The sequence below is a fragment of the Xenopus laevis genome, chromosome 1S (genome assembly GCF_017654675.1).
Source record: "Xenopus laevis strain J_2021 chromosome 1S, Xenopus_laevis_v10.1, whole genome shotgun sequence".
Lineage (NCBI taxonomy): Eukaryota > Metazoa > Chordata > Amphibia > Anura > Pipidae > Xenopus > Xenopus laevis.
In genome coordinates, this window is record NC_054372.1 from 145,451,920 (window position 1) to 145,477,920 (window position 26,001).

The 26,001-nt window shown below is 38.7% G+C and overlaps 1 protein-coding gene across 3 annotated transcripts in view; it reads right to left on the minus strand.

Annotated features, from left to right (window-relative positions):
• Nucleotides 1-458: 458 nt before the first annotated feature.
• mmp17.S (matrix metallopeptidase 17 S homeolog) overlaps nt 459-26,001 on the minus strand; it is a 75,840-nt gene continuing 50,297 nt past the window's right edge. For 2 of the 3 annotated variants that reach the window (XM_041580323.1, XM_041580324.1), the window contains exons 2-10: nt 23,195-23,327; nt 12,619-12,748; nt 8,666-8,949; nt 8,142-8,318; nt 7,095-7,236; nt 4,972-5,054; nt 4,378-4,530; nt 3,096-3,353; nt 459-1,613 (exon numbers count right to left, since the gene is read on the minus strand). In XM_041580323.1, the coding sequence (XP_041436257.1) occupies nt 1,291-1,613; nt 3,096-3,353; nt 4,378-4,530; nt 4,972-5,054; nt 7,095-7,236; nt 8,142-8,318; nt 8,666-8,949; nt 12,619-12,748; nt 23,195-23,327 (1,683 nt within the window). In that variant the 3' untranslated portion in view covers nt 459-1,290. The remainder of the gene's footprint in view (nt 1,614-3,095; nt 3,354-4,377; nt 4,531-4,971; nt 5,055-7,094; nt 7,237-8,141; nt 8,319-8,665; nt 8,950-12,618; nt 12,749-23,194; nt 23,328-26,001) is intronic. The other variant, XM_018244170.2, reaches the window with a different exon arrangement.

A 26,001-nucleotide genomic window follows, 5' to 3' on the forward strand; every position in this document is an offset into this window, starting at 1 on the left:
TCGGATCTTTGTGTCTATGGCCAGCTTAAGTTATATGTGTTAACATGCCTGCCCTACTACAATAAATACTTAGTATCACTGTCATCTCTTCCTTTAAATGTTGTCTGTAGCTCCATAAATCCATTCAACCTGATATTCCATTCCAGATGTTTTGAAAATGTGTTTGCTCTTTATAATATACATAGACAACTAGGTTTGCAATGTTACCTTGGGAACCCAATTCTAACCAATGGATTTTCCTTTTTGCTTACAATTGTTGGGGTAGTGTGGGCAGAAGATAAAATATACATTCAGGGAAGCTTTCTAATGCAAGCATCAATGACCTTGGGGCACTGTGTTCCAGGTAAATGTAATTCGGCTATAAACTGAACTGGACAAAGACTTGCTGTGCCAGAATATTGGTGGAACACCCTGCAAAAAAGTAGCAATATATAAAAATAAATATATATATATATATATATATATACTGCATATTATTTACTATGACGAAAACAGGTGCATTTGGTGTATTAAATGGGCACATTCGTAAACAAATTCAAAAACATTCACATTTCACTTTTCAGATGTTAGTAATTGTGGCGCTGTTAAGTTCTGGTACATAATTTACTTTGTTATGAAAAGGGCTAGAACCATTTACAAGCATTATAGAGCTGTTAAACAATGATCTGAGGCTTTTTAACAAAGCCATTGCTTTAAACATCGGTTGGTGTAAACAAGATGTGCCTCTTTATTGTACAATCGGTTTTCAAATATCCAAAGAAGCAGAATCCAATTAACAGTGCTCAGATTACTGGGTCATCCTCTACTATCTCCTCCTGTGTAACCACTGGGAAGGCTAAGCCACTTGAGAATTGAAAATATACTTAATTAAAGACTAAAATAAAGAGCCTATTATATGTCACCCTACTTCTTAAACTTTAACGCTTTGGAATGAATTAGCAAAACCTTTGGCAAAGAGAGAATGCTTCTGATCTTTCATAAGTTTCAGATCTTTAACCCAATTAGTAAACACTTCTCACAGAAACCTATTTAAGACAGTTTTGAGGCATGTGGCTACCATCGAATTTTGCTCATCTATTCCTTGGCTAATGCCTTTCCAATTCTCCAATAATTTGAGCACTGTTTTACAGAATATTATCTTAAAAATAAAAGGTCATTTCTCATGGAGAATTTGATATCTTTCACTTCCAAGCTCCTCGGAATGTTTGGCCGACATTTGGGCGGCACTGTTGGGATCCCATTTCTTGATCCTTCAGTCTTTTTTATGATGGAGTCCATTAGGTCATGACATCATAGGACTGAGATCAAGGCTGCTGTGAACAAGTGGATTATAGACAGGAACCACAAAAGGTCATTGTATGCAGTCCCAAAAAGAGACCCAGCTGAGGATGTACAGGAACAGACCTCATAACCATTTTCTGACCTGCTTTCATCCTGATGTCCTTGCCTGGAATGAGCACCAGTCTGGGTACTTTCAGAACCAGGTCCATCTGAAAGCATGTCACTGCAAACAAGCCAGTCCTTTGCAGTAGACTGTGGATAGCCTTGTTCTGCCTCCATGTTGCTGTTCACAATCTTCCAGTATTCTTTACCTCGGAAAAAATAAGTTGCTCCTGGAAGCAAAAACATTATGTGTTTCAGCGCATATTTCAGGGATGTCACTGATAACAAATTCAAATGAAAATCAACTGTTATTTAGCATATCATTCATAATGACATTGTGGCCATGTTGAAATCACTTCTTTATCCCATTAATGTGAATAAGTATCAGGAGTCACGGTTGACTACTTTGAATGCACGTTTGCTATCAAAGCAATTTCCATTTCAAGTGGTTGCTTTATCGGTTTGTGTCCGTGGGCAATATGGAGAGGTAATTTTAAAGGAGCATTCATAAAAATAATAAGGACATGGCTGACAATTATTGTGACAAAATGTAGTAATTAAATGTTTCTGACTAGCTCAGTTTGCGCTCTCTTCACATCATTTTGTACATGCCCAACTCTGAGACAGGCAAAGTTTAAATGCTGTTGGAGGCTTATATATAACAATTAAACCATTACACGCTACTATGATGTTCAAAAAGGACACCTGCGTATTTCATATATTGTGATTTATTGTCTGCAAGAGCCAGAGAGCCACAGGTTAAAAATTGCTGCTCTGGGGTAATCCATTTATATATTGTTTTCTCTAAGGGCATAACATAGCTTTTTTTTTTCATTTTATTTTATTAACCCTGTATCCCAAAGGGTGGGATGTCTGGCATTTTACAATACAAAACTAGTTATTACCTATTTTCATTTGCTTTTTTAAGTAATTTTTCTACTTTAGGCTGTAAGTATTTTCCTCTGTTATTTTAACAATCCCCCCTGTCTAGGGAGCCTTAACCAAAAAGGCTCTTGAAAAGCTTGGTGTCTAAAGCAGATATATCAAAGACTAGCAGACCACTAGTGAAGGGCGAATAAATTTGCAAGACACAAATTCTATGTGAATTTCTGCATTTCGCTGCAAGTGAATTAACTCGTACAACTGCGGAGACAATTCTCCGGCGAAAAAATCCACTGCGTCAAAATCTCTATATGTCTCTATAACAGCACAGATATGTCTGTATGATGGATACTTATGTGTAACAGCAACAAAGTCTATATTTATACGATGTCTCTCTGCAAAATGATTTTCTGTATAATGGTTTGGGCGTCTCTCTATAACTGTACAGAAGTCTCTCACTGTATATTAATGCAGAAGATTATCCCTGTTTATAACTATTGGCTGTAAGAGAACCATGCCACATTTAGTAATTGGAACTCCAGTCCCTTTTATCCCCTGGCCTACATCATACAAGGGGATATTCCAGAGTGCCAACACATGTCACCTTCACTGTATCCTGCATACAGAGTGAAGCTCAAAAGACTTTATATTAGCAAGGACTCAAACTATAGTGTGACTATATAATTTGGCTCAGCCAAGCTGAACACTCCTTCCTGAGCTAAGCATCTAACAAATGGGCTTACCCTTGTTATACTTAGAAAAACACAATACAAAACATACATTTTTTAAGCAGGGAAGCCACTATACAGTATATACATATAAAAACTTACCATCAGACCATCCCATGGCATCATCCAAAGTAACAGGAATGCCCTTCCACAGAATGGTCTCTAAAGGATATCCTTCATCCATCCTATGCTCTTTGTCATCATACGACCAGAAAAGATTGTCTTTAAAAAAGTATGTCTTGTCATTAAGGGACCAAGAGAAGGCAGCATCAACACCTCCTAGTGGCAGTCCAAAGTCTGTGATTGGTCTTGGGTATCCCTCCTCAACATTATTATCTTTGAAAACCCAATATCGATCTCCTGAAAGTGAAGAAGGATTAAGATGCTTTGATACAATTAGTTAACTTCTAGTTCAAAAGCCAGAGTGTAACATTTGTCATTATGGGATTTCTTCTAAGCTTAAAAGTGCACTGCTATTAAAATTCTTGAATGGTGCAGGAAACGGTTTCTAATAGTAAATAGTTTCTCCATAACCCTGAATTGTTTTGAATAGAGTCGACTAGAATATTATCACTGAAGGTGCATGGGACAGAATTGGAGTATAAGAGGCACATCATGGGCCAGATTCAATTTAGAGAAAGTCACAGACAAAATTCAATTTGAGGTTCAAAAAACTTTTCTCCAAATTCAGTTCCAGTTTTTCCCCATACATTTCAATAGAGTTTTCATGTGCTAAACTGTAAGTTAAGTTTTTCTGAATCGCATCTCAAATTGAATCTTGTCCTTTACATCATAAACCCTTTTCTCGTTGAATTGAATCTGGCCCATGAGTGTTTATATCTATTTCAAAGCTTGAAAAAGCTAAAATACTACTACTAAAATAGTTATTAAAGTAATGATAGGAATATTGACCATAGAATGATGGATTGCATAACTAGATTAGCAGTTGCTGCTGCCATAGTTTCCACTTCTTCTTCCCAAATGGAAGTTGCTTATCTGAAGTTATAATTCCAAAATTGGTATTATATAGTGTGGGTCACCAATCAGGAAAGCTGTATTATGAATCATATTAGAACGTCATTATGAGCAAAACTGTGTAGTGTTGAGACCTTTGCTGTGAATATGTATATAGTATATAAATGCTATATGCTAAATATTTTTCTACCAGCAATATTCCAATTCTAGTAGCTGCAGTTCTAGTCATGAATTTTCTTAAATTGCATCATGAATTTACAGTCACTCCAGTTAATTTGCAATGCCATAGAGATAAACAGGGATGCAATTATTTGGGCTACATATAAGATGATATAACCCCATTAAACATGAGTTTCTCATTTCCTACTACTTTACAATTCAAACCAATTGAACAAGGGAAATAACTTGCCTTTAAAGAAAACAATCTTATGATCAGTAGTTCTTTCATATACGGCATCCACACTATCCAGGTTGAGTGGGAGGCCTCTCCAGAAACGATGGATCTGAGCCGGCTGAAGGGATACCAAATGCTTTGTTCTTGTGAGCCTCCAGAAGTACTTGCCTGGGCGAACACAAAAAACAGGTTACTAAATCAAAGCATACACGTTTCCCCCTAGGAGCCAGCTGCTCTTTGTATTGAAAAATCCTAGAATTTTGGCAAATGCACAGAGAAGGAACAGATGGTGTCACAATGAATACCTATTTTGTGGAATATAGACAGACAAACATTGGCTTTAATTCAGTGACTCTGATAGGGTTCCTTGGTAGTTTTATGGTACTTAATTGTTGTGTTTGTCATATTAACAAATTACAATTTAATGCAGGACAAACAGAGCATTTGTCCTTAGAGTCTCCCAGACAATATATGCAATTTGGGTAAAACCTATTGTACTGCTACAATAGGTATGTTAAGCAGCAACAAAAACATGCACTTATATTCATTTTTACATCCAGAGAGAGAAATACTGTAATTCTTGATGGTAATACATTGTTAAGCTTTTACCCTTAAAGAAGAATGCTTCTCCTCTGATCTGAGCAACTGCATCGAAATGTGTGCTACATCGGTCAGGCTCGTCCTTCCTTGGCCTGACAGGAAAAAAGAAAAGAGAACGAAAGTACATCTCTATTCTAAGAACATTTTAGGACAGCACATATATTTTTTTAAAGCCAACTACAGTACAGCTTTTTTCACAATAAAAGATAATTATTTGAAGGAAATTATGCATATCAATAAGAATGTCTTTGCCGGGTGAAATTCAGGACTGCACAATGATGGCACTTAAATTCAATTGAAGGTATTGGGTCAACCCCATGTATAAGATACAGAACTTGTTATCAATTTCCAGTAACTACAGTAAGAGAGCAGATAAACTCACAGGAACAAAATCTCATCAGAGTAAAGTAGGTTTCACATAGAGACTAAACATAGTTGCAAAATGCCTAAGCAGCTTGAGGGGAATTTAGAAAGACAAATACTTAGGGATGTCGCGGACTGTTCGCCCGCGAACTAATTCGCGCGAACATCGACCGTTCGCGTCCGCCGAATGTTCGCGAACGTCGCGCGACGTTCACCAATTTGGGTTCGCCTTAGCTGGCGCTTATTTTTGACCTCTCACCCCAGACCAGCAGATACATGGCAGCCAATCAGGAAGCTCTCCCTCCTGGACCACCCCCATACCCCCTGGACCACTCCCCTTCCATATATAAACTGAAGCCCTGCAGCGTTTTTTCATTCTGCCTGTGTGTGCTTGGAAGAGCTAGTGTAGGGAGAGAGCTGTTAGTGATTTGAGGGACAGTTGATAGTAACTTTGCTGGCTAGTAATCTACTTGATACTGCTCTGTATTGTAGGGACAGAACTCTGCAGGGATTTGAGGGACATTTTAGGTTAGGTAGCTTTGCTGGATAGTAATCTACCTTCTACTGCAGTGCTCTGTATGTAGCTGCTGTGGGCACTGCTGCTGATCTCATCTGCTGACTGCTGCCTGTAACCCAATAGTCCTTGTAAGGACTGCTTTTATTTTCTTTTTTGTTTTTTTACTTTGCTACTATAAGAGCCCAGTGCTATTAGTCTAGCTGTGTTGGGGAGTGGGACTGGTGTGCTGCTCCTCCTAGTAGTTCACCACTACCAGCACCAACCAGAGTCAAAATTATTACAAAGTATCTTATTTGCACCTGTTAGCTGTTCTGAGCTCTCTGCCAAAAGCCAATTAAGTTAGAAACTGTTTTTTTTCTGGCTGTTCAGTGCAGAGAAAAGAGGGACTTTCCAGTACAAAAGAGGGACAGGGGGTTGAGTGGTCAAAAGAGGGACAGTTGGGAGGTATGCAAGTGCCACCTAGCTGTGTGAGCTTTTTCACATTCTGTCTAAATAACAATAATAATTCCGTGTCCGTAAACATCACCTGAGTGATGTTTTTACAGCAGCAATAATATATTCCGTATCCACTACTGTATACGTTGCCCTTGCAGGCATTGTTTGCTCAGTCTTTAACTAAGTGCCACCTAGCTGTGTGAGCTTTTTCACATTCCGTGTCCAGAAACATCACCTGAGTGACGTAGTGTGATTTCTGCCCTTTACAGCACAAAACGCAGTGCTGTGTCAACAATGTATTTTTCAGATACATTTTTGCCCTTGATCCCCCTCTGGCATGCCACTGTCCAGGTCGTTGCACCCTTTAAACAACTTTAAAATCATTTTTCTGGCCAGAAATGTCTTTTCTAGCTTTTAAAATTCGCCTTCCCATTGAAGTCTATGGGGTTCACGACGTTCGCGAACCGTTCGCATTTTTGACGCAAGTTCGCGAATATGTTCGCGAACATTTTTTCCGACGTTCGCTACATCCCTACAAATACTGCCACAAGAAAGTTTACCTGATTATGGCTATGAAAAATCTATATATTTTGATCAAACGAACATTTTAATATTTTCTTGACTACTGCAGATGTTTTCATGCATTTATTTATTATACTGTACTGTTTTACTACCCTATCTATTCTAATTATTGATCATATGGAATATTAAACATTCATACACAACAGGGCATATGAGATAGACAATGGGCTGGCCATGGAATTACTCAGATGATTACAGGAACATGGCCCTTACTCAATAAGTCAAGTCATCTTACTGAGTGGTAGAGCGGTTTTCTGGCAGATCAGGCAGAAAAGGATGATCTTCTGTTTTTGAAATATCCGGTTTTGCTGTGGGGGACACAGACTCTCGGACTCCTGGGGTGAGAGAGGGTGAAGCATTAGAAGCCATGTAGGACACTGGAACAAAAAATAAGAGACAGAAATAACTAATATCACAAGAGGTATGCCTAAAAGAACACGCATAACTCATAATTCAACAAAATAATTCTATGGACAATTTTGATGCTATGGTGCTTTTAGGACAACACATGGGCATATATGGGAAATTTTAATTTAATTTAATTTTAAATTGTATTTTTGAGCAGCCAAACCCATATTAACATCTATAGTTGTCTGAAAGCAGTCATGCATGTACTCTTTTTGGAAATGTGGTAGTCAACATTTCCAAGCGACAATCACTTGCACAAGTGCTTTTAAGTTATGGGGCAACTTTAAGGATAGTGACCCCATATATACTAAACTACTTTATACTGGAGGTGCCAAGTTTCTGTATGCCATTGCTCATAGACATAGGTTATCTCAGAGGCTTTTTTTTTGCTTTCCTAATGTTGACAGTGCTCTGTTGTGACCACGTATTACACTACATGTTTATAAGCTAGAACACATTAATATTATAGACTATAAGTAGCACTCTGACAGTGTTTTGGCATTGTTATCATCCTGTATTTGTCCAAAAGTCTAATACTCATTTTGGCATAGATCTTACCATATCTTGTTAATTACCTTGGCCCCATACCATTAATATAATTGAGTCCTTTAGCATATAGACCAGATTAAGTCAATGGAAAAATGTTGGGCAGCATTAGTTTACTGTATGCAAAGCCATTAATGTTGCAAAATATTCCATAATAATTCTTATAAAGTACAGTGTATGGACCCACCAAGAATTAGTAAAGGTGCAAATACAATGGCAATAATAGGACTAGGGAAGAATAGAGAAAGACATTATGCTTTGAGCAGACAAATATGCTGTATATGCGACTCTACAACAACTTGCTGGTAATGTAGAGAAGAGTACTTACCATATAGCTGCCAGATTCTGACTTTGTCGTCATATGGCAGATCATACTTTAAGGGGTCACCCACGGGTCCTTGATAATAAGGTCTCATAATGGACTCCATGTCTGAAATGTGAGTCAGTCCAATGGCATGGCCAAATTCATGCACTGCCACAGCAAACAGATCCATGCCGTGAATATCTAGGGGTGGAAACAGCAGATACTGTAGCAGTGCAAGATTTATTTAGCAGAGGGACTGAAGTTAGGGACATTTTTGACACAGGTTAAATAGGGAAGAATTACCTCTGCAGAACTCTATTATATTCTATAGAACTTTTCTCCTCTTTGCTATGTAACCTGAGCCATTTCATCTTTGAATGGCTTCCCCATGGCTACACAGAACTTATTTTTATAATATTATATATCTATAGTAGTGTTTCTAAAGCAAACACACCGGTTTTAACGGTGCAGGGCAACAGTACATTATATTTTAATTACTTTAAAACACTTTCATTTTTCGGTATTACTGTTCCTTTAACTTTACATACCTGATGACCGGAAGGTCCAAGATTCTTCATCATCAAAGTGAGTATCTCCAGATGTATGATGTTCTCCTGGGAAGAAGGCATGAGCTACTGTCCCACCAGGGCCATCAAATGGGTATCCATCATTGTGATCAGCCCTTGAAAAATCTATTTGAATATCTGCATTATTCCCTGCCACCTCATGAAAATTCAGTGGGGTAATATCACTCCATACTTTAAGGGCATAATACATCAGTGCCCGCACAGTGTCATGTCCAAGTGAAGACTCTTTAGGGAAATTTCGAACCCTAAAAATGAAGAAAGCATTTTCTTTTATTACAGACATTGCATCACCATTTTCTTTGGAAAAAACGTGATTAATATATACCAAAATATTTTCTCTTACTACATGGAAATAAATATAAAAAGTACAAACACCACAACTAATCATTTTTGGCTTGTATTGTACAGAGATGACAGTGTAAACTCATATTTTTAGCTCTTGTGAGCAAGACCCTCTGATGTTATTTCTAGTCTGTATTATGTTTGTCAAATTATTGTAAGAATGAATGTAATGTGCTGTGTAACTCGCAGGCACCATATAAATAAATGGTGAAGATCATGATTAATTAGATATTTCTTAAATGCTTTTACACTGTTCTAGCTTTAAAAAATGATCACTCTTGTGAATTACTCGGTTTGTTTCTAGCAGAGTGTTGTAACACCAAGTCTCTCAAGAGGGCACTCTTGTTACACTGAAGCTTGAATTTTTGGAATGCATGACTTCTGCAGTTACCAGTTCCACAGAGGATGGATGTTAAGGTTCCGAGACTGTGATAGCATGATATTTTAGCATCCTTAACTGCACACTTCCATTATCTTCCAGTTGGCAAAAAGGCAGCATAAGCAAAAGATAATATGTCTTTGTCCTGCACTTAGCCTTTAATTAGCCATTTTGCAGTTGACAGGTCATTCAAAATGCCTAAAAAAACCAAATGCGGGTCCTTCCATTAAACTCCATTATTATTTTATATGTAAAACAAGGTGCAGGCATTTATCGACTAGTAACAATCTTGATATTACAGTTACAGCCATTGCGCATATATATATATATATATATATATATATATATATATATATATATATATATATATATATATAATTCACAGTCTGTAGCACTCCCAAGTGTTAGTAAATGCCTAGGTGCTGGTTAAAACATAAACAGCAAAATGATCAAAAAAAACGCACAACCAGGACTTTCATAAGTGTTGAAAAAACAAAAATTTACTTTATTTTCGACGTTTCGGCTCCTAACTTAAGCCGTCTTCAGGAGGTGAAAACTGCACACACAACACACATATTTAAATGCTAAAATGGCGCCAACCATGAAATGATGACGTCATCACACCACTGTGTTTTCATTGGTGATCGTGAACACAACGTGTATAGCCCCCTAGTGGGTGGGTTCTAAAAAATAGTGTTCTAGTGTCTATAATTAAGTCCAATTCAGGACTTATTAAAAAACCATATATTAAAATCTGTGACTTCGTCCTTATTTGGCGATATGCAGCGGTGGTATTGTTAGTGGCCGGCGCTGCATATCGCCAAATAAGGATGAAGACTAGACGAGCTGCGGGTGAAGGAGTTCCATCGCGAGTCCGACGCATATCTACAAGATACACTGATGGGCGTGAACACCGGCTCCTATTGGCAGCCGGTGACACACATGCTGATCGGTGTTATGGTGAGAGGCCGGTACCTCATACTGACGCAGGGGGACGAATACACTGCGAGCCACAGGGTGATTGATGGATGAACGTACTCCAATCAGACGCTTGGATGCTCAGGGGTCGTGAAGGGCTCGCTCAGCCCACAGACTGCTGTTGGATTTGGTTGTACGATGCGGGCATGAGGGGCTTACTATTGCATGGATCGGAGGTATGTGTCCTACAGAGGCGGCGATAAGGTAAAACATATGCGCTGTTTGTTTATTCCTGGGGACATGAGATTAATAGCGCATCAGGTGGGCGCTATGTTGAAGAAATGTTTTTAAATTCACTTAGCAACACCGGATAGCAGCACGCCAATACAAGTGTCACTGTTCACAGATTTTAATATATGGTTTTTTAATAAGTCCTGAATTGGACTTAATTATAGACACTAGAACACTATTTTTTAGAACCCACCCACTAGGGGGCTATACACGTTGTGTTCACGATCACCAATGAAAACACAGTGGTGTGATGACGTCATCATTTCATGGTTGGCGCCATTTTAGCATTTAAATATGTGTGTTGTGTGTGCAGTTTTCACCTCCTGAAGATGGCTTAAGTTAGGAGCCGAAACGTCGAAAATAAAGTAAATTTTTGTTTTTTTCAACACTTATGAAAGTCCTGGTTGTGCGTTTTTTTTTGATCATTTTGCTATATATATATATATATATATATATATATATATATATATATATATATATATATATATATATATATATATATACACACACACACATATACATATACGCACACACTGAAAGGGTTTAGGTAGCTGGGATCACTTTCCTGAGGACTTTCCCAGGTATCCTAGTAGTGACCTCACCACAATACAGGAGTTTCGAAGTCGAGAGGGGGCCCCCAGGAACTGTCAGGAAGGCCCTTTCTTTTGCAGCCCTGGTGGGCCCCAATGGCTTCAGTCTGACCCTGTATATATATATATATATATATATATATATATATATGTATATATCTTTGCTTTCTGATTAGAAGAAGGTTGCTAATAGTTCTGAAAGGTGCTTTGTTTGAAAAAAAATCTCTGTAAAAAGTATTAACATGATTTTCATGGCAATAAGGCCACAGGGTGGCCACTGTTTCACTAGAGCTTATGAATAATGTTAAACTGGTTGCTTGCTGCTTTCTCGGTTCTGCCTAGAATACCATAGGGCTCTGCTGTGGTGTGCACTTTGTACTGTATAAACAGCAGTTTGGTGCATTGCACCTGTTTTTGCACTTTGCAAACTGCCTTGGCAGCTGTAAATTAACCTTTGTGTCTATAAGTTTGCATTCTTCAAAAGTGGGTGTTCTGTATTACATCTCTGCAATAAATGTGAGCCAAGTTTATTTGTTTGCCTCTATGATATTAGGTTCTTAACTATATTTGTTCCTTAGCCTGTAAAGAGAGCAATAATTTAATTTGAACATTTCCTACAATGAGGCGTCCACGTTCATATCTCCAGGGCCCAAATAGGCCTTTATTTAAATATGTCTGCAACTAGCTTCAATCAGGTAATGTAAGGTAAACTGAACACACAATAATTTAGGGATCTAACATTTCAGCACAAGTGGTTTAGAATAGGTGAATAAACTATTGCTTAACTTGCTCGGTTCTCTGCAAAAAAAAAAACCCCCAAACATATATTATTTAAAATGTACAATTCATGGAACTTGGTTGTAATATATATATATATAAAAAAAAAGATATCTGCTCAGTGCATGTATACAAGCACTTTCTGCATATTAACAGTTTGCAGTAAATGTACATTTGTGAGTGCCAGTTACATAGGATTTGCTCTTCTCTAGCAGCTTTGCCAAGCTTATACGCAGAGCCGCTGTGCTGAGCATTATATGTCATTTCAGAATTACAGAGGTAACTTATATAGACACATGGTGCTGCATGCTACATTTTTCACAAGCTTTTGTAATAGAGAAACAGCTCCCAAATGTTAAATAACAATCTAAGTCTGATTTTGAAAGAGCATTTCTGTTTTTTACCAGAAAAGATTCCCTTCAAAATACCAGGAATGGTGCCCCAGAGTAAAATTGATGTCCGTGAACATGCTCTTCTTAAGTATACTAGTATGAATCAATGTTTGGAGCTTAACATGAATCATTGCAATCTTCTAACTCAGCTGGAATATGTCATCTTTCACTGTCTATTGAAAGCTGAACATCATGACACAAAGTAAAAGAAAGATTGATGGTTACCGCCAGGACAAATTCCTTTTATTCCACTTTGTCAGGGGCTGGGCACTTCGTCTCCTTCTTAAAGCCTGTGAGTGGGACAGGTCAGGCAGGGAACAACGAGGGGTTTTCATCAGCATCAAAGTTGGCTCATCTGCATTTCAGACAAAAAATATCTTTACTTTTAGTCCTAATCTTTTAACATTTAATCTACATTTTATAGTTTTTGCAACATTGTTGGTCCTGAAAATGTCAACTAGTAATATTGTTTTTTCTCTCGAGGAAGCGCTAGTGCTGGAGGCTCTGGCTAAATTACCTTTCTGCCCTAACCTAAAACTAGTACTGGCTGTAGCCCCTAATTTAGAAGAATAACATTTTATGAGAAGTAAAGATGATTGAAATTAGGGACTGGAGTCTTAACACACAGCCATATCTAACCTTTTGCCTTAAGAGCTGAACAAATAGATGAAAAGGCAATTTGGGAATACACTTAGGGGGTTATTTATGAGAATCAGAAAAGTTCTCACAATTTACTGAAAACTTCTCCCACCAAATCTGCACAAACCCCCCCCCCCATTTATCAATACATTTTCCAAAAAATTTCTTGTATGGAAAAAACTCAATAAAATAGTGAAAAAAATCAAAATACCGGATTCGCAACTTTTTTGGATTTGATGCCCAAATACCAAGAATTTTTCAGAAACCCAGCACAAATCAGGATATCTTAAGGACATCTCACTTCTACATGTACTCGGCAGGTCTGAGTTGGAGTACTTTTTTATTCGGACCTTTAACACCATTCATACATTGTGAAAAATTTTAGTTTTTTTCCTACTTAAAATTTTTTTTTTCCCTTTAAAAGTACAACCAGAAAAAATCAGAATACAATAAATAGCCCCAATTGCATTGCCAGTTTCAGCTAAGATTCTGTTCAGTCCACTTGCACATACTGATACAACTGCCAGCCAGATAAAATTTACTATGTTCTCCTGAAATCTGATAACCCTAAAACTAAGGTCTGACGAACATTATACCAGGTTTAAGAAAACCTGACCAGGACTCCATCATTCCACATAATTAAATGTTTTGTTTTGTTCATTCAAATTCACCAGATAGGTGCCTTTTATGATTTGAGACATCAGACCCACGGGCAAACAAAAAGGGAAGGTGTGTATGTCTGCTTCAAAAGTATAAATGAATACAAAAAATACAGAGGTTAATGTACTGCAGTCTTACAACAAATGCCCCAATCCAAGGGTTTAACAAAAAATGGAGTAAAGTCAATAGGGTAATGAGGCCTGTTTAGCACTTGTTTTGTGCCAAATAGGCACTTACTCATAGGCTAGGGCTAGGCTAGCCTATGAGTAAGTGGCCATTTGGCACGAAATGCATTAGGCTACACATGTACGAATAAATATCTTTTAACTTTTTGCAAATACTTCTGCTACTCCCTATATTGATAAACAGGCCTCGCTACCCTATTGACTTTTCTCCATCAAACCCATGGACCCTGGAACAGAATTTGGCCAGGGCTCACCTTTTTTTTCACTCCCCCATTACCCATTTCCTTCAATCACCACCCATTTTCTAGCTGGTAAGCACTCAGGGGTGTTACTACAGATGAAGCAGACAATGACACTGCAGGGAGTATAGGGGTAGAACAAGCCAATCCCTAGACATTTTGGGGTATGAAAAAACTATTTTATGCCCAGTAATATTGTGTAATATTGAGATTTATTCCATTTATTATTGTACATTCTTCAAGTGGCCACTTGAACTTCATGTTTGTTGACGAAAACATAAGGACATTTCAATAATAATAATAATTGACAATGGCTTTAAAACCATATGGTTCTTATTTTTTAAAAAGAACGGTGTGTAGTACATCCTGTTAACAGCTCTTTCTGAGAATAGCACTAATCCCTGCCTTCTGTTTAACAGACCCTACCAATGATCTTAAACATGATTAATTTTATTAGCATTCAGAGAAGATTAAATATAATTAGTATGGAGCAGAATCCTATTTACTAATGATAAGCCTTAAAAGAATGTACAACCTAACAAAGAATGGAGCTTTTATAAGTCAGAGTGTTATCCAAACTAGCATCAGCTATTAAAACATTAAAAACCTCCAAACTAACATCAGCTATTAAAACATTAAAAACCAGCAGAGATAATAGTAGATTCTCTGGTATTACATCTCTCTAAGCTTTCCGCTGATGTCTTTTCTAACACTCATTAAAGGTAAATAACTGTATCATTGTACATTTAGAATAAAAGCAAATAATGTGGAATGCAATTTCAGTGTAGAGATCAGATTCAGAAAGAAGGACGTGAACATGCACATAAACAAAAGTGAACTTTTCATAAGAAATTCACTATGCTTTTTTCTCATGCATTTCCACCAAAACACACACCGGCATGCAGAGCAGCCATCAGGGGAGGACAGGGGGGAGAGTTGTAGGGGGCCCCGAGGGTAAGGGGGGCCCTGCCATGCCACACTTACTTGATTAGCCGGACCCCCATCTTTCTGAGAGCTGCTGACTTCCTGAAGGTATGGACGTTTAAGGGGCCCTGGCCACCAATTTTCTTATAATGTGGGGGTGGGGGCCCTGGCCACTAATTTTGGCCACCAATTTTTTTTTCTCATGTGGGGTCCTAGCCACCAATATTTTTTAATGGGGGGGCCCTGGCCACAAATGTTTTTTTATGGGGGGCCCTGACCACCAATATCTTTTTATTTTTTATTAACATGTGGTAACCCTAGCCACCAATATTTTTTTTGTTTTTTTACTGTGTGGTGGGGGGTGGACCTGTGGGGTGGGGAGGGCGGACCTGTAGGTGGGGCTTGTGGTGGGCGCAGCCCAGGGGCCCCAGGAAATTTTGTCGTATGGGGCCCTGTGATTTCTGATTGCGGTCCTGCCGGCATGTATGCATTTTCATTAATTGTGCATTAATGAAGCCTTGTCTTATCAAAGTGGAGATGGTTTAAAGTCCATCACGCCAATGCAGGGGGCATTAATAATGGCATAAGCATACGATTCGCTTGCATGCTGCGTATTGTGGATAATGATGCAACCCACAGTGGGTAGCTTGGATTTACTTCAAAAAACATATTTTTATTCAAAATTCATAATTCTTTTCATCTGTATTTTGCTGATTCAAGAGTTAATGGCTTTGGTTCGGTGCAATGCAATATAATACATGCAACACAATTTGTCAGAGGCACTTCTCAGTGACTTATAATAGCCTTATATTTTACAATAGGGGGTACATTATTAACTATGTATACAGTATATGGATATTATTAAACTTTTATGTGCTCCTGAATAAAATCTGCTCGCTATTGTGTTGCAGATCTGAACCCTGCTAGTGGCCTCTTACTGCAAAAGCCTCTTTCTTTGCAAAGAGCCCAGGAGAAAAGACTTTCAGCTAAAGGGGAAGATGTGATCACTGCTTCAATTTTTAAGGCAAAGCGGGAGATGGAATGACGATGAGATCACATCATTTCAGCAAACCAAAACATTTATGCTCTGCATTTATCTCTACCTGCATTTAAACATTAACAAATGTACTTTTTTTGAAACATTTTAAAACATTGAAATAGATTGCTTGCTGATTTCCTGCAATATATCTAAGCTGTCCCATTGTCTCCCACAGGGATACTGAAGCAGCTACAAAAAAAAAAAAAACCCTGTGATTTGTAGGCAAAGAATTATTGTTTTTTCATGTGTGGGTGTTTTAAAGCATTTATTAATAGACCCATATCTACTGATATTCCTACTAAACATATTAAATGTAATTATGCTGTTCTTAACGTCACATAATTAAAAACAGCACATTTATTTTGTTAAAAACATTTTAATAAAAGGAGAACAAAACCTTAAAAAAATATAAGTATTACTGTAAAAGCACCATTGTTTATTACTCACAACACTTAGACGCAAGGGGATTACGTTTCGTCCTCTTTTAAGTTTGTAAAGTTTGGTGTTTCTGTCAATATTTATAAAGTATTAGGAGTATATAACAAAAAAGCCAAATCAGATTTCCTCAGATCGGGGTGTCTCTTGGCCATGCCTGCTCCACCCGCCTATACCACCCAGTCATGCCCCTGTCCTGTCCTGCCCAGCCTACACCCCCAACAGCACTCCATGTGCCAACTTGTAAGAAGGTAACGAAAGGGGTTAAGCAGATGTTAGTGTAATAAACAAAGTTAAAACTTTGTGTTTTGTATAATGTATACCAAAGGGTATAAAAGGGAGGCAGGATCAGGCGTGGTCCTCTTTTGCCAAATGGAACATCTAAGAAAGCAAACCTGAGACACTAGAAAGAACAAACTATGAACAAATTCACTAACCTGCGCAAATTCACCAGCGACGGTTTCGCTCATATGGCCAGGTGAAAATTCGCCAGGACAACGCTAATTCACTAAAATGCAAAGTTGCGGCCAGGGCGCTGAACAATGGCGAAGTTTCACTAGCGTTAATTCGGCAAGCAAAGCGAAGTTGTGCTAGTGTTGGCTAATTTGCATAAGGCGGGAAGTTAAATTTCAGTGGACGTATATGTTGCAGCAAATACATTACACTACACAAGTCCAGAGAACCTTAATAAAATAAAATAAAGTTGTTATAATGCCCTACCCATGAGCCCAGTGTATAGTTTATGTGCCATATGTTAGGAAATATAGGGGGGAAGCCGGGTACCCTAAAAACTTAGGGACTTAGAAAAAAGTTTCAACTATATTTTGAGGAAGTCCTACTATCTACTCTATTGCACTTCTCCTGGTCTGAGGTGGTGAAGGCAAGTCTGACGCAAGAGGTAACGTTCATTAAAATCCGCATCTTAGTGAATTTGCGTAGTTACGTCCATTCGCCAGAGTGAAAATTTGCCTGGCCTTAAAAAGTGTAGTAACGCTACAGTCTATCTCTTTTGCTAGCAAATTTACGCCTGCGCCCGTTAGTAAATTGGCAAAGTCCCAAAATGATGTGACACTGGTGAATTTTCGCTAATGTTAGTCACTTCGCCCTTTAGTGAATTTCCCCCTAAGTGGAAAAAGCTGTCCAGTTTTGCCAGGACAGAGATAACTTGTGTCATAGCTCATCCTAGGAATGAGAGGCAGAGAGAACAGCTAGCAAGAGCATTCTGTGCCCCACCTAGGAGTGAGATGGGGTTAGTATTCTGATGGGTACCCTGCAAGTTAGGTAGGGCCCAAGTAGAAAGTACAGGGTATAGAAAGGACCCTGGTGTGCTTAAAGCCTAATGCTCAAGAAGCTGTTCGGAAAGCACCTGGCAAAGCTGGTACCATTAGTTGAAGTCCTGTAAAAGAAAGTGTAAGTGCCCCCCCCCCCCGAGTAAAGGAACTGGAGACTGAAGATGAAAGGGATGAATAAAAAGAAGTAAGGGCAATGTGAGTAAATACTTTAGACTCACCAACATTCATAAAGTATACAATTCTACACTACTAGTCTATACTATTTACTCATTTGGTTACAACCAAAATAAATTTCCATTCATAAACTCCACTGAAAAACTATCCCCAGTGGGTACAATGTAAAAGAAAAAAACCCAATATTTACATTTTTATCATTCATTAAAATAGTCATAGTCTTGTTAATTATATAAAGAAATAATTTCACCATTTCTTTAACCAAGAGATGAACAGTGTTGAAAATGAATGTGTGTCCCATGGCTTTGTTCTTCTATGCCAATATAGCTGGAGGGCCTACTCTATATGAGTGGAAGGAAGATACAGACAGTTGCTATTCCAAGTTCCACCACCCTGGCTTAGCTCTCCAGAGGTTTATCTAAGATGTGCAATTCACAGATCATTTCTGAGCAGCAGCAATTCAATGAAAGCAGTGAGTCAGTTTGCTGCTACCGGTGTAACTGTAAGGTTTATATTTAAGTTAAGTTTACCTATGGGAACTCTTAGGGGCTGGATTATCCTTCCTGTTGTGCAAATGTGTTTGAGTCTGTTTTTTTTCACACTTTATTAATTTGTACATTTATAAATATTTTATATTCTATTTTAGCATAAGCCTGAAAATTTAATATACAGTAGCTTTCATGCTCTTGACAGTTTTTATGAGGGTTTATGCACACAAAATTCCTTTAACTGTACCCATAGTAACATAGTAAGTAAGGTTGAAAAAAGACACATGTTCATTAAGTTCAACCACTGAACGCTACTTTAACCTGCCTAACTGCTAGTTGATCTAGAGGAAGGCAAAAAACCCCATCTGAAGCCTCTCCAATTTGAGGGGGAAGATTTCTTCCTGACTCCAGTCCCTGGATCAACTTGTACTATGAGCTATCTCCCATAACCCTGTATTCCCTCACTTGCTAAACAGCCATCCAACCCCTTCTTAAAGCTATCTAATGTATCAGCCTGTATGACTGATTCAGGAAGAGAATTCCACATCTTCACAGGCTGTGAAGCATTCCAGTGACAGCATTTTCTTCCCTTATTGGTCACAGAATTACAAGTCCTGGTAAAGCTGCATGGTGAGTGGATGAACTGGAGGAGAAGTTCAAACCTCAGCTGAGCAGCTCAACCGGGACTTAAACTCAGTGACCAATAAGGGGAAGTATTGGACAGAAGATACCTCCCCTTGTGCTCCCGCAGTGCCTTCTCAAAGTCAGCAGCTCTCAGAAAGCGGGGGGGGGGCAGGCTAATTAAGTAAGTGCGGCGTGGCCGGCCCCCCTTACCCTCAGGGCCCCCTACAACTCTCCTCCCTATCCCCCCCTGATGGCTGCCCTGTTCACAGCTCTCACTGTAAAAAACCCCTTCTGAATATTTAGGCGGAACCTCTTTTCTTCTAATTGGAATGGGTGACCTCGTGTCAGCTGGATAGACCTACTGGTAAATAAAGCATTAGAGAGATTATTATATGATCCCCTTATATATTTATACATAGTTATCATATCTCCCCTTAAGCGCCTCTTCTCCAGCATGAACATCCCCAATTTGGCCAGTCTTTCCTCATAGCTAAGATTTTCCATACCTTTTACCAGCTTAGTTGCCCTTCTCTGGACCCTCTGAAATTCAATAATGTCCTGTTTGAGCACTGGAGACTAAAACTGTATGGCATATTCTAGATGGGGCCTTACCAGTGCTCTATACAGTGGAATAATGACCCCCTCCTCCCTTGACTCTATGCCCCTTTTAATACAGCTCAAGACCTTATTTGCCCTTGATGCTGCTGACTGGCATTGCTTGCTACAGCCAAGTTTATCATCTACAAGGACTCCAATGTCCTTTTCCATGATAGATTTGCCTAGTGCAGTCCCATTAAGGGTATAAGTGGCTTGGATATTTTTACATCCCAGGTGCATGACTTTACATTTATCAACATTGAATCTCATTTGCCACTTAGCTGCCCAGATTGCCAGTTTGTCAAGATCCTGCTGCAAGGATGTCACATTCTGGATGGAATTAATTGGGCTGGATAGTTTTGTGTCATCTGCAAACACTAATACATTACTTACAACACCCTCCCCTAAGTCATTAATGAACAAGTTAAATAAAAGTGGACCCAATACCGAGCCCTGGGGGACCCCACTAAGAACCTTACTCCAAGTAGAGAATTTACCATTAACAACCACCCTCTGTACCCGATCCTGTAGCCAGTTTCCTATCCATGTGCAAACAACTTCATTAAGCCAAACAGACCTTAGTTTAGAAAGTTGTCGTTTGTGGGGCACTTTATCAACCGCTTTGGCAAAATCCAAATAGATCACATCTACTGCCCCCACCACTGTCCAGAATCTAACTTACCTCTGACATGACCTATCCTTAATAAAGAAAAACTTACACTCGCACACCCTGGCCGTCCAAAATCAAACGAATCCCAGGTGCTCGATGCTAGAGGTGGCAACCTCAAAAACAGCGTAGACACAGAACACACCGGCACAACATGGGTAATTCTAGCAGGATTAACCTTGCGCGTTTATTGCGGATGCAACGTTTCGGGGCGTGACCCCGAAACATGCTTGAGAAAGGGGTCACGCCCCGAAACGTTGCATCCGCAATAAACGAGCAAGGTTAATCCTGCTAGAATTACCCATGTTGTGCCGGTGTGTTCTGTGTCTATCCTTAATAAAGCCATGCTGATTGCTGCTCATAATGCCATTCACTAGGACAACATTTTGAATGTGATCCCTTAACAAGCCTTCAAATAATTTGCCCACCACAGATGTCAAACTTACTGGCCTATAATTGCCAGGCTGAGATCGTAATCCCTTTTCAAATATTGGAATGAGATCAATTTTTCTCCAATCCATTGGTACCAAACCAGATGAAACCTTGTTCTTAGGTTTTTTTTCTAACAGAAGAGCACTAAATATAATATGGCTGTTAAATTGCACTGGTGCAGTTACAAACAGCAACCTATCTGCTACTTATTAAACCTCCTACTGTAGCATTTTCTAGCCTTTACCTGCAAATGCACTTTGCTGTTTTACCTTGGCAACCAAACAAAGGATTTATTTTGAGGGCATCTTTTTTTTCATTATTTTCTATTTATTTATTTTTTTTCAGGCCATTTACTATTAACCCTCCATTTTCATTTCAAAACTGCTCCCTGGTTGCTAGGGCAATAAACTCTAGTAACCAGAAAGCTGTTTAAATGGAAAGATTGTGATCTGCAGAACAAAAACAAAAAAAAAACCCTTCAAATTGCCATGTGATTTTGATGTCTACATAACAAAAGTTACTTTTAAGGAGAACAACCTCTTTAATAAGTTTTTTCAGTCCTCGTTTAGGAATCTACATTTGTGTTACACTGCTCAATTGTATTGCCTTTAAAACATTCACCATTAATCAGAGAGTTGAGTCAGAAGCATAGATACAGAGCCTAAGTCCTTGGTGGTCCCTGGGCAAAGAGGCACTTGGTGGGAAACCATGCCCACTTATACCCACACCCCTAAATACAACACCCATTTTACTACAACACAATCCAGATAAACCTGTTTAATTTCTATACAAAATGAGTAATAAGTATATGAATCCCAGAAATGCCAATTTAATCCCTAAGTAAAATAGATACATGGATATTTACCATAGACATACTAGTATAATACTATAGAAAATTAATCAATATATACTAACCTCAGGTGTGACAGTATAAATATCCCAGCATTAATACGCAATCCATCAATTCCAAACTGCCAGTAAAAATCACAGAAAAATGTAAAATAAAAAACACTTTCTATGTGCTCCCACGGCTGCTTGGTGCATGCTTTTTGTCTGACTGCCTGCTCTATATGCAGCATAAAAAAATCCAAGATGGTCGTGCATTCCACAGTGAACCAAAAGGCCCTTTGCAAAGAACATAAGAGTGGTGGCCGGTAGGCGAAGGAGGGCAACCAGAGAGGAGACGGCGACAGCTTGCATTAAATAAAATACTGCAGCTTCTTCATACAGGCATGTTATATATAGAATATAATAATGATCAGCCTTAAATCCTTTTAATCAAATCATTGTTCTAATCCCGACCTCTTAGTGAAAAAAGTTTCCCATTATAAAAATAAATATATAAACCACTTTCACAGCTCCCAGAAAGCAACAAAACAGTGTCAGAGGGATTTCACCACTGTTTTTCACAGTGGCCAGTGGCAGAGGGTTTTCTAATTTGGAAAACCAGACAGGCAGTTTTGACCTGGCAGTCCCTCAAATTACCAGGCTGTCCAGGTCAAAACCGGACAGGTGGCAACCCTAGTTGAATAATAAGTAACTCATTTACTACTAAAGCAAAAGAATGGATATCGTCGAAGTGAATATATATATATATCAGTAGATATTGCATTCTGCCCCAAGGTGAAGCATGCAGGGCAAACTAACATCACTGAAAATTGCATAGCTGCAAAGACTCCAGACATGACTTACGTATGACTCAATATCGTTGATTGACTCTTTACTTTAATAAAACACAATACAACATTTTTGGATGAAAAAGGCCATAGCTTGTGTTTATTAAACTCACCAAGCTTAAGAAAAAATTATCCACCAACATACCCACATTATTATTATAACAAATGCATAACATGAATAAGCTGTGACATTGTAAAACAATAGCTGCTTAAGGCTGCATAACATTCAACAGTAGCTTATACTGAATTCACATAACTCTTCCTAACCAACCTGTTCTCCAGCCTAAGCAAGTCTCCGTCGCCTACTTCCTCACTTAGTGTGCCTCGTTGCCCCTAAGCCTAGCCCCAGGCCAATCTCCAGCCCCCTTTTTGGCTACCCATTATACCCATTAGGGCAGCCCCACACCGCCAAAGCTGCGACAACTTAACCCTTATCCTCCTTGATGGGTGGGCGGGCGGGAAACACTGCTTCCCTTGTCTTCCAACAGGTAAGACTGCTCTCCTGCACTTTTTCCCCGTCTTATAATCTCGCCTTGCCCCCTCCTTTGCTCCACCTCGCATACAATCTCCACAATACACCAGCCAAACCATTCCTCAATTCCTATTCGTCCCTAAGTCATGCCTTACTCTGTTCCACCTGTCCCAGGGTCCCTCCATAGGCCTCTTTACTGCTCCCTTACTACTGCTTTTCAACATGACAGCTAAAGCATGGAATTTTTTTATATCTCACCTAAAATCCCAGTAGCTTTCAGGCCACCAAACTCTTGCATTGCCTTGATGGCTTTAGACAGTTCTTCCTGTGTCTGCAGTTGCCCTGTAACAGGATTGGGCGGGGGCAGATATCCAAATTTAGTCAACCAATCCTGTTGAAGAAATAATCATATTGTTATTATTCCTTATATAATAATATACAATTGAAAAGATGGTTTTAAAAAAAAAAAATTACTGCATTCAACAATTTCTAAAATGAGATTTCACAATTGTGATTCATATAAACAAGGTTGGAACAAGATACTTCACTAGATATAACATCACGGGACTCACACCCCCCTGGTGACTAATAATTCACAATAAGGGTATAATATTCGCTCTATAGATATTTTCTCTCTGTAACATAAAATAACAAGAAAGTCTGGAGAGTCTTTGCAAGTGTGTAGTTTTATTATCGCACTACATGTTTCGGACCCATCTGGTCCTTCCTCTGGTGCATGTTATAAACAGTGTAAGAAAAAACAGCTTTTAAGCCCTCCATTACCCATAAGCCCCACGCTCCATCTTGTGGCCAGTAGATAACAATGCAACAGCATATTTTTAGCATATGAATACTATGTTACCATCTATTCATTTGCAGCACTTCCAGTAGTTTAACGATACAGTTACAAATATGTTTCAAAAGCATCCTTAGGTGGATGGTCCTTGAACAAATTGATCGCCCTCTAAGAGGAGGGGATAGAAAGAAAATACTGCTACAATGTGAGGCCAGATGGATGGAAAGACTAAATTGTATTGAACCTTTCGGGATTAATGAAGCTTGGAGTCTTAAATGTTTTTTGTGAAATTGTTGAAAATGCTGCTGAGACAAATGCCTTTTCTTTAAATCTTTAAATTTCTAACTGAAAATCTGCATATGTATTTTTTGCAGTTGTCTCGAACAAGAGGGCACTGACACAATGGACATTATAACTAAATAACCATGGTGAGGATATAACTTACTGCTATTTAAACGCTTTTGAAACATATTTGTAACTGTATCGTTAAACTACTGGAAGTGCTATTGGTGTTGCAAATGAATAGATGGTAACATAGTATTCATATGCTAAAAATATTCTGTTGCATTGTTATCTACTGGCCACAAGATGGAGCTGTAGATACACGTGGGGCTTATGGGTAATGGAGGGCTTAAAAGCTGTTTTTTCTTACACTGTTTATAACATGCACCAGAGGAAGGACCAGATGGGTCCGAAACATGTAGTGCGATAATAAAACTACACACTTGCAAAGACTCTCCAGACTTTCTTGTTATTTTATGTTACTGAGGAGGAGATGGCTACTCCATTGGTCTGTGGAAGAGTCTGATTTACTAAACCAATTGGTGGATCACTGAGGAATAATTTCCATATTTTCTGCCTCTTCCTGCATGCTCTGGGTAATGTAAAGTTTGTAAAGTTAAAGTCTATTAAACCATATCAAATTAGATGTTTTTTTGAAACAGCCGACCTACATTTTACCAGTTGATTTTTAGCTGCCATGTAGTAATTATCTGTATTAATTACTAATCAGCCTTATATTGTGACATTTCTATTCTATGTGTACTGTATATTGTGAGTGGGTCCCTAAGATCAGTAAGTGACAGTAGCACAGAGCATGTGCAGTGAATCAGCAGAAAAGAAAATGGGGAGCTACTGGGGCATATTTGGGGGATACATATCTTTACATACATATCTAAAGGACTGGGGTTGCCTTGGCTGGTACAGAAACCCAAAAAATAATGTACAACATTTCTAGCTACTTCTAGCTAAGCTTTAGTTCTCCTTTGGACCTATAGCAGGCTGTACAACTCATTACCTTGAAAAAGAACCACTAAAAATTATATACTGTTTTTATTGTTCTTAACCTGCCTCACCTTCATTTATCCTATAAGTGTGTGTGTAAGAAGCCGTCACGTAAATCTAGCTGTGCCCCTTGTTTGGTGATTCTGGGTATCCACTACTAGCAATAGCAGCTGCAGGGATATCTGGCTAAGGATTCTGGGAACTGAAGTCTAACAGAAGAATTATGTACACCATCTGTGGATGATCATTTGTGCTGCGGCCCTAAACTCAGGACTGGTGTATGTGGTCACATTGTCGCTAAGAGCATGGTGAGAATGTTGCTTGTTAACAATAGCATATAAGCTCGTTTCATAGTTATACAGAAGAAAAATCACTGAAGATAAAAAGGAAGAAAGAAGCATAGTGAAATCATCTTTATGTCTTAAAAGATCTTCTAAAACAGTCAACAGAAGGACGGGTTCAAATGAATAAATTGAACAGAATACTGTATGTGATATGAAAGATAAAAACTCAGAACCCTTCTGTAATACAAATTTTGATGTATTTTTTTTGCAATTCAAAGTACCTCTGGGGACTGCAATATCTCCCATGTCAACTGAACTAAAATAAGACAGGCTTTTACAGCTGAACCAGAGAGGCAGAGAATCTTCTACAAAGAATTTACTTGGTAATAAATTAAAACCACTGAAAGAAAGGCAAACTGTAATGGGAATTGGGCTCAAAAGTGTAATTTATGAAAGGGCTAGTTAGAGGAGAAAGAGAAATACATACAGCTGGGAAGGGGATAGCTATGCAGATGACTATACTAACAAACCACTCATTTTAAAAGTGTTCTTTACTGGACCATGTAGAAAAGGGAGTTGCTGGTCTGCTGAATCCAGGGCTGGGTTCAAATGCATGTTGACTATGGAAACACTGCACAGTTCCAACGCATTTATCTGCCCCATGTGCTGCTACTTGTGAGATCCTTAATGTAACATTTTTT